General features: G+C 35.2%; 2 protein-coding genes across 4 annotated transcripts; one reads left to right on the forward strand and one right to left on the reverse strand.

Moving 5' to 3' along the window:
* Window positions 1-1,053: 1,053 nt before the first annotated feature.
* LOC125839301 (ubiquitin carboxyl-terminal hydrolase 15) lies at window positions 1,054-10,135 on the forward strand. Its single transcript, XM_049518290.1, has 14 exons — window positions 1,054-1,175; window positions 2,869-3,305; window positions 4,840-5,230; window positions 5,367-5,787; window positions 5,864-6,015; window positions 6,137-6,225; window positions 6,392-6,477; window positions 6,568-6,730; window positions 6,881-7,004; window positions 7,113-7,270; window positions 7,381-7,465; window positions 7,838-8,056; window positions 9,140-9,201; window positions 9,365-10,135. The coding sequence occupies exons 2-14, from the start codon at window positions 3,013-3,015 to the stop codon at window positions 10,020-10,022; spliced, it is 2,901 nt and encodes a 966-aa protein (XP_049374247.1). The 5' UTR covers window positions 1,054-1,175; window positions 2,869-3,012; the 3' UTR covers window positions 10,023-10,135.
* A 282-nt stretch (window positions 10,136-10,417) lies between these two features.
* Window positions 10,418-13,771, reverse strand: LOC125839321 (uncharacterized). 3 transcript variants are annotated; one of them, XM_049518316.1, is made up of 3 exons: window positions 13,569-13,771; window positions 11,041-11,092; window positions 10,418-10,958 (listed from the first exon to the last, which is right to left on the reverse strand). In XM_049518316.1, exons 1-3 carry the CDS (start codon window positions 13,747-13,749, stop codon window positions 10,526-10,528), a joined length of 666 nt encoding a protein of 221 aa, XP_049374273.1. In that variant the 5' UTR covers window positions 13,750-13,771; the 3' UTR covers window positions 10,418-10,525. The 3 variants fall into 3 exon arrangements, with proteins under 3 accessions (XP_049374273.1, XP_049374271.1, XP_049374272.1); XM_049518314.1 differs by lacking the exon at window positions 13,569-13,771 and having other exon boundaries at window positions 11,041-11,340; XM_049518315.1 differs by lacking the exons at window positions 10,418-10,958; window positions 11,041-11,092 and adding an exon at window positions 12,624-13,217 and having other exon boundaries at window positions 13,517-13,771.
* Window positions 13,772-15,135: the final 1,364 nt, after the last annotated feature.

Below are 15,135 nucleotides of genomic sequence, written 5' to 3' on the forward strand. Positions count from 1 at the left end.
CCTATAAGGGTTAAACTGGTCTTTTAGATTTTATCAATCAAAGGAAAAAAAAGGTATGTTGAAGAGCTACCTAATCAATTCTTTCTTTAGTTTTACTGTTTTCCCATGTTGGGTTTTACCTAAATCCTCATTTTTTCCATCTGGGGTTTGCTTTTTGTGATGAAAATGGGTTAAAGATTGGATTTTTAGTACATGGTGTTGATAAAGATTGTGTTTTTTTGCTTTGGGATGTACATTTATTTGTGTTGTTGTACTAGTACCATTTTATTTTCAGAATGCCCTCTTTTGGGGTTCTTGAAAAAGCTGAGATTTTTTTTTTCTCTTTGAGTTTTCAGTTTGTGTTGTTATTGGTTTGTAAATACTGGAATTAACTTTTGTAATCCCCATTTCTTGATTTAGATTGTTGCTGTTATTTGTGGATGTTATGTACAAAACAGCTAATTAAGCTGCTAGGGAGTTGTTTAGTTGGGTGCTGCTTGATTAATTTGTCTCCATTTTGGGTGCAAATATTAGTAGACGTATATGGGAAGCAACTGAAATTTAATGACCTATAGAATAGCATCTTCAAGATTGTTATAAAAATAGTGATTTCTTAGGTGTTTGTGCTCTGAGTGACTGAGCAAAGAAATCTTCTCTAAAATCATTTGTTCTATGAGTGAATGACATGTTTGTATATATCCACAGATTAATATATACTCTTTTCTGACTCGGCTCTCATTATGTACATTGTTGTCTTGGTGTTTAGTATGTGTCTTACTAGAGTTTACGGTGCTAGCTTAATCGACTTAAATAGGCACTTGAATGCATCATCTTTACCGTCTGCACTTGAAATTATATCCATGTAAGAAACCAGTAATAGCGTAGCACGTGTGTGGACATTACCAAGAATGAGATGTGAGTGTATGTACATTAACTTTCCCTTGGTCTTAAAGTGGGAGAATGCCAGAATTAGGTTTGGGGTGGAGGGATGGGGGTTTAGGTGTGATGCGAGGCATACGTAGATCATGAGCTGCTGTGTTATGTTATGTTATGTCTTACCAACTAAGGAATCAAAGTATCTTTGTTGGGTTTTAGGCTTGTAGAGAAAGAAGAAGAAAAAGAAGACCTACCAGGATCAAACAACGGAGTGGCGTGGTCAAATTAGTCTTTTGGATTTTATCCATCAAATTTAAAAGGTATGTTGAAGAGCTACCCAATCAAATCTTTCTTTAGTTTTACAGTTTTCCTTTGTTTTGCTTTTACCTAAATCCTCATTTTTACCATCTGGGGTTTAATTTTTGTGAATGAAAATGGGCTAAAGGTTCGATTTTGAGTACATTGTTTTGATAAAGGTTTTCATTTTGGGAAGTACATTTATTTGCGTTGTACTAGTGCCATTTTATTTACAGTATTCTTTGGGGTTCACTTATCTGAGTATTTATTTAAGTTCTGATATGAACTCGAAAAAGCTGAGATTGTTTCCTCTTTGGGTTATTGGTCGGTAAATCTGGAATCAACTTTTGCAGTTCTCTTTCTTGATTCAGATTGTTGCTCTTATTTCTTCCTGTTATGTACAAAATAGCAAATTAAGCTGCTAGGAAGTTGTTTAATTGGTTTCTGCGTGTCTAATTTGTCTCTATTTTGGGTAGACGTATATTGGAAGCAACTCAAATTTATCACCTATAGTATATCGTCGTAAAGATTGTAATAATAGTGATTTAGTAGTTTGTTCTCCGAGTGACTGAGCAAGAAACTTCTCTAAAATCATTTGTTCTCTGAGTGAATGACATGTTTGTATGGTTATATGCAAACCTTACCCCTACATCATAAAGATGGAGAAGATGTTTCCGATAGACCTTCGCCTCAAGTAAAGCATCTCAAAGAAGTTTGAAAAAGAGAACATGGAAATGAAAGCAATAACAACAATGAAATGTAGCGTTATGGAAAACACTACATATTTGCCCCTAAGAAGTTGTGCATGATTGATGTCCTTGAATTGTTAAAACTGGGGTAAATGCACTCTGAACATAAGACACATGGAAGCAGTTAGGAAACTGTTGTGATGTATATATTCAGTCTGTTGAGCTAATTACACCATTACTCCAAAAAGTTGCTACCAGATTTCTTGATGTTGGCTAAAAATCTTTTAGTAAATAGAACTTTCAAATGCGAAAATACAAATGCATTTTGAAGTTGATGTAAATTGGGCGAAGGAGAGAAAACAAAAAAAACTTAAATCTTTTGATGCTAAATACCCAATCAGGACAAAGAAACACCATGGATTTTATGCGATATAATTTCAAGCCGTGGAAGAAAATAATAGGGCAAGGGTTTTGGGTTATATTAATCTGTATTCACCAAGCACTTCTGAGTGTTTCTTTGTTCAAAATTATAGCTGATATGGATATGTGTAAAGCCGCCTACAACTAAATGCATTTGAATAGCCTGTGATTGTGATATGGATATGTGTAAAGCTATCTACAACTAAATGCATTTGAATAGCCTGTGATTGTGATTATTTCATAGCTGCCTGAGACCATGCTCTAGCATGACCTTTGTAGTAACTTCTACTGAACTGGTCCACACAAAGAATGCTTTAAAGAAAAGCAAAATCGGAAGGTTGCGTTTAAACAGATTTTTGGAAATGTCCTAGAAGTTCTAAACAGTAGAAAACATGTTTGGGGGGTTGTTTATTCTCCAAGGTTTATTAGATAAAATCATTTTACAAGGTTGCTGCTTCTAGAATATTCAACATTAGACACTTCTTCATGTAAGAGAAACGGGGCTAATAGGTTATAATAGTTTCCGGTGCTATACATTTGAATTGTTAATAAATTGTTTTCTCTGTCAATTTGGGTTACAATGATAACCGCCTGCTTGATATTACAGATAATGTGGTGCTGGTGCTGGAATCACCTAACAAGAACATTACAAAATTGTGCTGCTGGTTTACTTCAGCTTTTGTAGCTTGGTAGATCAGGCTGCAACTTGAAGTTTAGTTAGATAGTTGGACATGAATTTGCTGGTGAGAACATGCTCGAGCCAAGGGAAACCGACATTCCGACTTTATTTTTGGTCTTGGTTGTGCTTCCCCTGGTTTCTTATATTCTTCTAGGCAAATGGAATGAGGCAGCCAAAAAGAAAGAAAGAGTTGGTTTGCTGGCTCAACGGGCTGCTGAAGAAGCAAATAAGACACGAACTATGTCTGCAGTAAGTATTACCCCTATCCCTCTTGTGCCTTTGCCAAGCAGTGCAACTCATCAGTGTGCAAGATGCCACAGTCCAGCCACAACTCGCTGCTCTCAATGCAAATCTGTTCGATATTGGTATGTTAAAAGTTCTTTTAGTGTACTTGATTCTAAGGACCCATTCTGGCCATAAAAACTATTTACCTTTTTCTGGAATAGTTTTTCACTTTATTTGAATATCACTATATCAGTGTTTGGCCATGAAAATTCCACATCCAACTTGAAGTTCAGAAGTTTCATTTCAAATTTGAAGAACAGCTTATAATCCATTTTACGACTCACTTTTCCCTTTTGAAGTTGTATTTAAATACATTCATCCACTTGTTTTTTGCAAAAGATATAACTGATCGCAACTCTATCTTCAATTTCAACTCCATAAGCTCCAAGTAAAGTGACAATAATTGGAATCTATGGCCAAACACCTACTAAATTATATGTAGTTAGTTGTGTACAAAAATAGTAAATAGAGGACGGGGGAATGGACCAAAAATAGGAACGTTTTATTGTCTAAGAGTGTGAAATGGCCTGTCTTCTCTATCTCATTCTCTTCTCCCTTCATTTTTAATTTTCTCTTTTTCCATCTTGGAAAGGTAAGGTGGCTTGTGTTGTAAATTTATAGTTATATTTTGTCTCATCCCCTTTTATGGTGCGAAAGGCACTCTGAGGTGTTACCCAAGGTGAAAACAGTACAATGTTAAATCACTACAGGATGACTAAACTCTCTCTAGAAACGTAGGTGACAACTATATACCCATCCGGCCATTCTTCACATATCCAAAATGGTAATTTAAGAATTTTCATAATGATTCATTTTTCAACCATACGAAGAGATGGACCTTTGCACTATTGAGATGTAACAAATTTAAAACATAGATGTAGCATGTTTAACGAGTGTCAGGTTATCAACTTTGAAAAGTGTTTTTTTTTTTTTTTTAACATCCATCTTCTTCACAATTACTTCATAAAATTATTCCACTGTCCACTTCCTCGGTCTTTTTACTTTTGGTTCCAAACGTTCAAGGGGGAGGACTGCAGTCTTACCCCTCTACTTAAAAGCCCATGCTACAATTATTTCACACTCTGAAGATTCTGAGTTGCAAGAATGTACCTCTCTGTGTGTAATCTATCTCTCTTCACTTCAGGTATATCTGATCTTTCGTAGGTTACGAGGATAGGTTTTTGAGACACGTCATCTCCTTGAATTGAAACTAAACTAGTGAGTGTAAGAAGCCTATAATAGGAACACAATAATCTTGTTTCTAAATTTTCCTTGTTAGGAGCAGTCAGCGGATTAATTATTAGCACAAGCCTCTTCCCTCCTTAAAGACAAATTCTGCAAAAATGAAAGAAATAGTGAGAAACAAATAGGTAAAAGGGGGAAATGGGCATTTGGTTAATTTTTGGGTGTGAAGAAAAATGAATTAGACATGCATAAACCTGCTACATTTTTTTCTTTACATAATTATAGGTAAAAGCCTATTTCTTTTCCCTTCTCAAAAAAAGAAAGAAAGATTGGGACAGTAAAATGTCTCCAACACTTCTGCTTTTTCTTTATTGTTCATCAGACTTGTGAGCCAATTGTTATTCTTATCTAATGATGAAGATTGTGCAGCTCAGGGAAGTGTCAGATTCTCCATTGGAGACAGGTTCACAAGCTAGAGTGTCTTCAATTGGGTAATAACTGCAACAGCTCATTCTCTAAGCCTATGTTGACTGATGAACTCCCGGGACGAATGTCATTTGATAGCTATGTTGAAGCGCAGTACAACGACAACAACCTAAATCAGTCGTGGCTTGGCAAAACTTCTCCAGATGGTGTCACTGAAACACCCATTGTCACACCAGTTGCCCCTATTACTGTTAGTGTGGCAACGGATACATCCGGATCTCCAAAAGTTGGGAGACGATCTGTAGACAAGAGAGTACATAAAGGCAACAGAGACATATTAAGAAGAGGGGACGGAACCATGTCTGAGAGTTCTGAACGAGCCTCTCAATCTAGGGTTAGTGCTTCTGCCTCATGTTGTACTATCTCTTCAAAAGAACTTTTTATGAACCAGATGGTTATTTCTTTTCCAATCGAAAGTGTGAAAGTTTTGTTTGTTTCTTAATTTGCCTAAGCTTAGCCTTCTTTTACAGTCAAGAGATGGTGATGCCATTCTTTCGGAACATGATAGCATCGCGGATGGGTTCAATAGTGAACATACTGATGTGATGAATACAATGGGAGAATGCCATATGTTACAAAAGCAAAAAGAACACATCTCAAGAAATCATCGTCATGTTTCAAGTTCATTGAATCTAGAAGGCCATGAAACAAGTGCATGCAAGAATCAGAAGGAGCTGATTGATGAAAAAAGCCTTACACGAGAAGGCGTCGTTACCGGCACTCCGGCAATTCCATTGAACTGTTCTTCTGGAAAGACTTCAACAAGGAGAAGCAGTAGGGCTAAAAGTGCATCACCTTCTCCAGGAACAAAGTCCCATAGGACGCCAAAAACATCAAGAGAAGAAATGTGTTCAGGTTTGGAAGGGAAGGGACCGAATATTGATGAGTCAAGTATGTTTCTTTGTTGATTGTGATATGCTAATATCTGCATGTTGCGCTTTCATTTTACTGAGTCCTCACAATGCAGAAAATGCTAGAAGAAAGGATGCAGTCCCTCCACAAGCAGGCAGTGGGGTTGCAAACTTGGGAATTATGAGAATGTTTGGTCTGGCTAAATCATCAAAAGTTATCGGACATCAATCTTTAGAATCCAGGGCTGACAAACAAAAGAAACTAAAGGTCAGTATTTATGAAGAATCACTTAGGTTTGGAGAATCTTTTAACGTAAATTAAACAATAACATGATGTCATTGGCTTGTTTGGCTTTGGCATGAGTCATTAATAATCGTCCAATGAACAGATGCTGTTTCCTTATGAAGAGTTTGTGAAGTTATTTGAATATGAAGACTTCACTTTGTTGCCTAGAGGTCTCATAAATTGCGGGAATAGGTAATATTGCAGATGTCTTTACTCTTATCTCATTTACTTTTGCTATCGAGATATATTTGTTTATTAAAAATAATTGAAAACATCCTAAACAGAAGTTAGCCTTATAGGTAATTTTGCCTGAATATATTAGCAAGTTAGTTACAGCGGTTGTTCGTTCATTTTGCAGTTGTTATGCCAATGCTGTCTTGCAGTGTCTGATGTACACAAAGCCTTTAACAATCTACCTACTTCACAGATCACATTCTAGAACTTGTAATTTCACCTGATTTAACCCCTTTAATTACTTCCATTCTGTTTCATTTTAAAACGAATTGCAAAATTCACCTATTACATGGACATCAGACTGCAGGAAAGATTGGTGCCTTGTGTGTGAACTTGAGCAACATGCGATGATGTTAAGAGAATGTGGAGGTCCTCTGTCACCAAACAGGATTCTTTTGCATATGCGGAGCATTAATGGCCAGATTGGAAATGGCAGTCAGGAAGATGCTCATGAGTTTTTAAGGTCTGCAGTAAATAACATTTTGCTAATCTTAATGAAGAAAAAAAATGCACACATAGGAACAGTGTGTTTTCTTTTACGACTTCAGCGGAAAGTTTGAATTTCTTTTTTTTTAACTATTTGTTTCTCAATGGTTGTTCTGTATGTGTGCAGGTTTATTGTTGCTTCTATGCAATCTATATGTTTGGAGGCATTAGGTGGAGAAAATGCTGTTGATCCAAGATTGCAGCAAACAACCTTTATACAACACACTTTCGGAGGAAGACTTAGATCTAAGGTCTAAGATTTCTAGTTTATTTCCGGCTTATTTTGAATTGAAAATTTGAATGAACTTTATGCTTTCTTTGTAATTTTACCTAGTAACTTTATGTCTTAATATGACCAGGTCAAGTGTCTGAGATGCCACCATGAGTCGGCGTGCTATGAAAATATCATGGATCTCTCATTGGAGATCTTCGGTTGGGTTGAGTCACTTGAAGATGCATTGACACAGTTTACAAGCCCGGAAGATCTTGATGGGGAAAATATGTATAGATGCGGAAGGTATGTGAGCTTGGTTTTGAATCCCACATGTAGATTTCATCCCAACTGAACATCCATATTGTTTATTGATACTGAAAAGACTTATGTTTCTGCTTATATTTCCTTAAAAGGTGCGCTTGTTATGTCCGTGCACAAAAACAGTTGAGCATACAGGAGGCTCCAAATATCTTAACGATTGTCTTGAAGAGATTTCAGGTACTGCTTTTTATAGAGGTCACTAGTTACTTGCTCAATGATTTTTGCTGCTTCTCTGACTAGATTAAAAGACACTGCCGAAGCTGTCTTAAATGTCAAATCAAATCTCTAACTAATATACCTCTAATTCTAACAAACCTGATTTCTGGTTATATTGGAAATTCCATTTATATCTTATTCCCGAAAGTCACAGTATTGAATCTACTTTTCATGTCTCATTCTGAAAGACATGCTATTGAAAATCACTCATGAAAATAATTTACCCTTTTTTAAGTTCTAGGCACTTAAGGGCCTTAAATTCTATATTTTGCTGACTTCAATATTATTTTCTATTCATTGCTGTTGTTTAAACCTCACTTCTATAATTATCAGGAAGGAAGTTATGGGAAGATAAATAAGTGCATCACATTTCCGGATATGTTGGATATGATCCCATTTATGACCGGGACAGATGACATTCCTCCACTTTACATGCTTTATGCTGTTGTTGTGCACTTGGATACCTTAAATGCATCATTTTCTGGGCATTACATATCCTACGTGAAGGATCTACACCTACGAGGCAATTGGTTCAGGATTGATGATACTGAGGTAATTTGATGCATGGAGCTTCTTAAATGTTTGTTTTTATTATGCTTATGCCCAGAAAGAAGGATATGGGAAAGATATGAAGTTGGAGTGTTGTGGTTCCAAAGCTAGTAGGAGGTTGCTAGCCGTGGAATACATCAGGAATAAATATCTGAATGTCTTGTATGCTTCACATTAGTTAGAAACAGGATGTGGTTAATGACTTTCTTTACTTGGAAGTGTTTCTTTTTCCTTCATATGAGTCATGTCCTTAAGACCTAATGGTTACGATATGCTAACTTGTGCTAGGAAAATAGAAATCCTAAGAGTTAGTTGCATGTTTCTTGACCAGTTCCCCCATGAGAAATATAGCTAAGATAGCAAGAGACGTGCTACTTTCAGATGTATCTGATCAATTATTTTTACTGATAATAAAGGTAGTAGAGCAAGGGACAATGTATACATGCTGATTGAGCAATAGTAAATGTCTGTTTTGTTTATTCTTGAATCACTTGTATTGTAATGAGGAAACCCATGATATCCATTTATTATGTATTTTAGTTGCCTTGCTACAAAACATGGTTTCTGGACTCTCAGCTTAACCTCCCGTGCATATTTAAATGTTTATTGAAGTAAGCCATACAATAATGGTAAAGCTGGTATGACCTAATGGTCAATAAAGTGGGAGGAGAACCATGAGGTCTCAAGTTCGATTTTGGGTTCCCATCTGCCTAAGTCTTGTGGACAGAGTTACCCGATACCTGTGCTGGTGGGAGATAGCAGGTATCGAGTGAAATAGTCTTAGATGCACAAGCTGCTCTGGTACACCTATGCCATAAAAAGAAAAGGAAAAGTGAATTAGTACATATACAGCAGTTTGGTCCTTGACTGCACTTTTGGGAACCATGCTTGTAAGGATCAAAGGTAAGATTCACTTTGCTTGCTAATTTCTTTTGAGTCACTTTCTTGTTGAGGAATTTCACACCTTTGGCGACAATGCTAGTAGGCAACCGTCAAAGGTGAATTCTATGACTTATTGTGCTTCTACTTGTTTTTGCTTTCGTATCTCGTCATACTGTTCTCATAAGTTGCATGTTCTGATACTAGGTACACCCTGTATCCATGAGCCAGGTGATGTCGGAAGGAGCATATATCTTATTTTATAAGAGGTAAAGCACTAGAGAGCTTTGACCTTTACCAAAGGCATGTTAGAAATTATAATCTAGATATCAATTTGGCCAATTCATATTTGTCATCCCTTCAGAAGCTTGTTTCATGACTTGTTAGAAATTTTATAAGATCTCAATATTGAATTCGTATGAAATTTTGTAGATCATCTCCACGACCAGCAAGAAAGATTAGCCGAAGACAAGTTCCTGGAATTGTCAAGCACTGCCCACCAAAATCAACAAAGACTTCTAGGCCAGAGCAGACAAAAGCGGAGCATCTTTATGTTGGTGTGGATCCTTATACGAATCATAGGCCGGAAATGAACAGTGACATAATTGATTGCACCTCTGGTGGACTCGTCAAGAACGCTAATAGAAATAGACCGCCGGTTGTGGGAACCTATACTGAGTCAATGACTGCAGAGTTTTCTGATGCTACATCAAGTGATTGGTCCCTCTTTACAAGCTCAGATGAAGCATCATTTACTACTGAGAGTACCAGAGACTCTTTTAGTACTGTTGACTATGGGGATGCAAGCGCTGCTGATCCATTCTCTTCCATCATCAACAGCTTATGTGCATCAGATCATTCATCTAACAGAACAGTCGCGTGTAGTATGTTTTCAAGTAGTAAACCACATACAAGATTCTTTTCAGAAAGTAAGGGTTCTGTTTTGGATTCAACTGCTGGGGCAAGCATACCGAGACAGGTTACTGTTCCTTATTCTGAAGGTTTTCATAGTGATAGTAGTACCCATGTACATGTAGAATATGGTAGTGAGCCTAGATATGAACAAACTTACTATCCATATAATGTCTAGTTTCTTGAAATTCCAAATCATTATATGTCGAATTAGCTAGGTACAAGCTGTGCTTCTGTTTTGCTAATCAATATTTTATTGAATGGAAGCACATCAATCATTTGCTAGTTCAATGGAACAAGTGGTCCTTTTTGTTAATTTGCAGTTGTAAATATGCTTACTGTGGCTAAATATCTTGACAATCTGTATGTTAAATAATCTGCATAGTTGCCCCTTTCATGAAGTATCTCGTGTTCATGCAAGATTAAGGGTTGCATCCTAAGGGAATGTAAAGTCACAGGAACAAATTTACCGCTGCTCAAAGGCTCCCCTTTATAACTTGCTAAATTGAATTATGTTGAAAGATATTGACAACACAGAGGTGTTTCAACCACCAAAATCTCAGAATCAGATTGTATTATACAATCTATCTTATTTGCAATATATATAATGTAGCATTCTGGTCATACAAAATTACTAGGGACTTATCAACTATCCTTTGATAAGTAGTAACCAAGAGCCTCTCAAATGGCAAGTGCTTTGTCCAAATCAAAAGTAAACCATATCTCATTAACTCTGTTCTTGAACTCAAATGGGGAGTTGTATCCCGCCACTGTATACAACGTAGTATTGTCTGCAGCATGGCTTTTGTCGACGGCTGCTGCCCATTTAGTGCCAGCAATACTGGCACTCAGCGCAGCGGCTTCTCTAGGAAGGTCATCATCAGCTATAAATCCACTGAATTGCCTGACCGCGACATAAGTTTTGCCCCATTTTTGGAGATGAAGGCCTTCAGCTGGAGGAGGATTTGGCTGGTTCTTCTTAGGTACATAAAAACTCACAACAAATGAAGAAGCACAAAAAGGTCCATCACTTGGCTTCACTTGAATGATAACTGGAGCTGTCATCTTTACTGTCTCATGGTAATTGTTCTTCCCTTGAATGTAATCAAATAACCTGCCAAACCACATTTTATAAGTAGAAAGATTTAACAACAACAACTACGCTTCAATCCAAGCAAGTATGAGTGGGAGAATACCTGAGGAAACCAGTTCTGGTGGCGGAAACATATGAAATATCATCAATGGGAGCAGTAGACATCCACATGGGAGAACTATAACGGCGAATTTCATAGTCTTTTCCAGATTCAATCAAATCATAATTTGGGCATTCAATTCTTTGACAAGTTGGAGGATAGAAATTCAACTTTGTTGAATAACCATTGCATAATTTGGAAACAAGGAACAGAAACAAACACAGCCTCATCATCAACAAATTCATACCAACACTAAGCATCTTTATTTCTTTTTGCTGTTTTAATTTGTCGCAATGAATTTTGGGAGTAAAATATCAAAATGAATACAAACGTTAAAGGTTGTTACAGGTCTTGGTTATGCCACGTCCTAGGCAAACATTATCTCAAAAATCCAGAGTCCAGACAAAGCATCAAGGATAAACGGCTATTAGTTCACCCCATTTACCGACTCTATTTCAATTTGTTTGTCTTACCTGAAAAAATATGTCATTTTCTATATTCAGCCTTACTAACTTTTTACGCCTGATATTTAAGATCACAAAATTTAAAGAGTATTTTGATACATTACTGCAACTTCAGTTCAAAAATCATTTTCTTAAAAAATTAAAATTCATGCCGAGTAAAACTAAGACAGACAAATTGAAATAAATAGAGTATAAAATAAGTGAGGTAAGTGTTTAATTAAAAAAATATAAGTGTTTAATAAAATTTTAATGCTAAAGACTCTTAAGGAAAAAATTTGTTTAAAAGGGTAGTTGCTAGTTTTTTAGGATAGCGTCACCTCAAATAGGCCTTGCTTACGCGATTCGGATTTAGTTAGGTTTCCGATGCACGGTGGAAAAAAAAAAGTTGTAATATACTCTGCATAGTGCATAGTTGCCACCCTCCCTATTCCCCAAAACCAAAAAAGAATAAAAAGATATAGGAAAAAGTCCATTGTATTTCAGCATCTTGATTAATTTTCCTAAATTATACTCCGTCCGTTTCATAAAGAATGACATAGTTTGACTTGGTACGAAATTTAAGAAAATAAAGAAGACTTTTGAATCTTGTGGTCCTAAATTAAAGTTATGTCAAATGTACAAAATTGCCCTTTAATCTTGTGGCCTTAAACATGCCACGTGAAAAGCTGAAATTAAAATGTTACCAAGAAAAAGAAAGAGGTCATTCTTTTTTAAACAGACTAAAAATGAAAGGAGGTCATTTTTTTTTTAAACGGAGGGAGTACTCACTAAGGTAGTAAATTAAATCATCCTTTTTTATATTTTCACATGAAATATCATTTAACTTGCTAAATTGTTGCAAAGGAGCAATCCAATGCACGAAGCATCTCATGTTCACGTAACACAATTTAGTGTACAAAGCATCTCACATTCACACAAGATCTTAAAATGGATCATATCTCGAGGAATTGTAATGTAAGCAGTCTATCTTAACACAAGCATCAGTGACTCATTTCATGACTTGAACTTTGACCGATTATGTCATACCGAGACAATTTTATTGTTAGACCCCTCTTCAACTATTGCTAAATTGAATTATGGTTAAAGATCTTGACAACACACAGAGGTATCATAAACATCAAATTTTCAGAATCAGATTGTATTATACAACCTATCTTATTTGCAATATATAATGTAACATTCTGGTCATACATAATAACTAGGACTTCTCAACTATACTTTTGATAATACAAAACAAGAAAATGAGATAGTAATTAACTTTATTCTTGAACAATAGCCTCTCAAATGGCAATTGCACTGTCCATAACAAAAGTAAACCACATCTCATTAACTCTGCCCCTGAACTCAAACGGGGAGTTGTATTGTGCAACTGTATAAAGCGTACTATTATCTTTACTCCGGCTTTTTTCGATGGCTGCTGCCCATTTAGTGCCAGCAATGCTGGCACTCAGGGCAGCAGCTTCTTTCGGAATATCAGCATCAACTACAAATCCACTGAATTGCCTGACCGCGGCATAACTACTTTCGTTCCATTTTTGGGGGTGTAGGCCTTCAGCTGAAGGAGGATTTGGCTGATTCTTCTTTGGTACATTAAAGCTCACAACAAATGAAGTAGAACATAATGGTCCATCACTTGGCTTCACTTGAGTCATAACTGGTGCTGTCATCTCTATTTTCTCATACTTATCATTCTTTCCTTGAATATACATAAATAACCTGCCAATGCCAAATCGATACACTTAACATTTACATAAAAAGATAACTACGCTTCAATTCCAAACAAGTCTACTGACATATGAATCTCAAGACATTGGAAATGAAGTGTTTTGCCTAGACAAACAAATGTTGGGTTTTTAAGAGGTGTAAATGAAAAATGAATCGACAAGACACACGAAAAAAAGTATATAATATGAATAACACTTTTTCACATTAAATTGACTATGACTTTTTTTTATAAGACAAAGAGCACCTAGTAGAGTGTAGCCTAATGACCTAAGGTCAAAAAAAAAAAATACCTGAGGAAACCAGTTCTGGTGGCGGAAACAAATGATATATCATCGATTGGTTCAGTAGACATCCACATAGGGGAATTGTAACGACGAATTTCATAGTCTTTTCCAGATTCAATCACATCATAATTTGGGCACTCAATTCTTTGACAAGTTGGAGGATAAGAATCCAATTTTGTTGAATAACCATTGGAAATAAGGACCAGAAAAAAACACACTTTGATCATCAAAGAATTCATCTTTACTAGTGAGTATTTCTTTCTTTTTGGTGTGCTACAAAATATAGAGAATGAAACACGTGAATTTATTGGAAAAATTTGGGAGTAGTAAAGTTATAAGTCAATCCAAAGTTATGATGCTAGAGGCCTTGGTTATGCCACGTGCCCACGTCCTAAGCAACAATATCTTCTAGAGTATACTATTATTTATTTAGACCATTAAAAATAAGGGAAAATTTTCAAAACAACAATATTTTAGCTTTTAATGGGACTCCTTAGCAATAGTTTCACTATTTATTTAAAATGTCAATATTGTAGTTTGTTAAGGGCTGAGTTATGTATTTGTTTTATTTTGATTAATTTGAGAGAATACAAATAATTAATAACATAATAGAGAAAATCATGGAACAGAAAATTTCAAAAAAGGTAAAAAAAAATTAAAATTTAACATCAATTATGTTTTTGAAAGAGCATATGTTGTCATTTTTCCTTCTAGCATTTTTTTCCTTTGTTCTTAAGAATTTCAATTTTTTTATTTTGAAAACAGTAGTTCGTATTTTATATCTCATATGAGGATATGGAAGTGTTGGGAAAAATTCTAATGCCCTCTGTTTTGGATATTTAAATGTTTGAACTTCTTTGAATATGTGTTCATCCGAAATGTATTCGAATACCTAATGATATGTATAACAAACTTAAAATACAAAAATTATTGGTATTGATTTATGATGAATACAACTCTTTTGCATACTAGTTCAAGTACAAAAATAAAGGGAGTTGTGAAGTATATACCAAAATATAAATACAAATTAGTTGTAAATCGAAATGATAATGAAAAATACAGTTGCGATGAATACATAATACATAGAATAAGTTGTATTCAAAAAAATTGTATTTATATTTCAATATCCAGTTTTGTTATATTATTATTTCACTTTAAATTTGCAGAAAGTATTTTCTAGCTCAGTTTTTATTTCAAATATGAAGTTGTATTTCAATATCATTTTGTATATCAAACGCAGAATGAATACCAATAATTTTGTATTCCCCTTCTTGTGATGTATTCGTCGCAATTTTATATATTATGTATTCATCAAAATCATATTGCTTTAGCCAAATAAAATACAAAATATGTCTTACTAAGTTTGTATTTCAAATATCAAGTTGTATTTCAGTATGATTTGTATTTCAAATGAAAAAATGAATACCAATAAATTTCTGATTGATTCCGTCATTGTAGACAGTCAGATGCTTTCCCCAAAATCTAAAACCCTAAAAGAAAATTTCGATATTATCAAAATATATGTATTAAATATCAAACAAAATAAACATATAAATGAATTTCTAGATTCTATAAAATCTGAGAAATTAAAAGAAAATCACAAAAAATATTGAAAAAATTGTTTA

This window comes from Solanum verrucosum, unplaced genomic scaffold (assembly GCF_900185275.1).
Source record: "Solanum verrucosum unplaced genomic scaffold, falcon-dt-bn FXZP01000170.1, whole genome shotgun sequence".
Classification (NCBI taxonomy): Eukaryota; Viridiplantae; Streptophyta; class Magnoliopsida; order Solanales; family Solanaceae; genus Solanum; species Solanum verrucosum.

Coding starts and splice junctions, on each gene's coding strand:
- LOC125839301 (XM_049518290.1), top strand. CDS start 3,013: ATGCTCGAGCCAAGGGAAACCGACATTCCGACTTTATTTTTGGTCTTG. Junction 5,231..5,366: donor AACGAGCCTCTCAATCTAGG/GTTAGTGCTTCT, acceptor CTTCTTTTACAG/TCAAGAGATGGTGATGCCAT. Junction 9,202..9,364: donor TATATCTTATTTTATAAGAG/GTAAAGCACTAG, acceptor GAAATTTTGTAG/ATCATCTCCACGACCAGCAA.
- LOC125839321 (XM_049518314.1), bottom strand. CDS start 11,297: ATGCTTAGTGTTGGTATGAATTTGTTGATGATGAGGCTGTGTTTGTTT. Junction 10,959..11,040: donor ACCAGAACTGGTTTCCTCAG/GTATTCTCCCAC, acceptor GTGGTTTGGCAG/GTTATTTGATTACATTCAAG.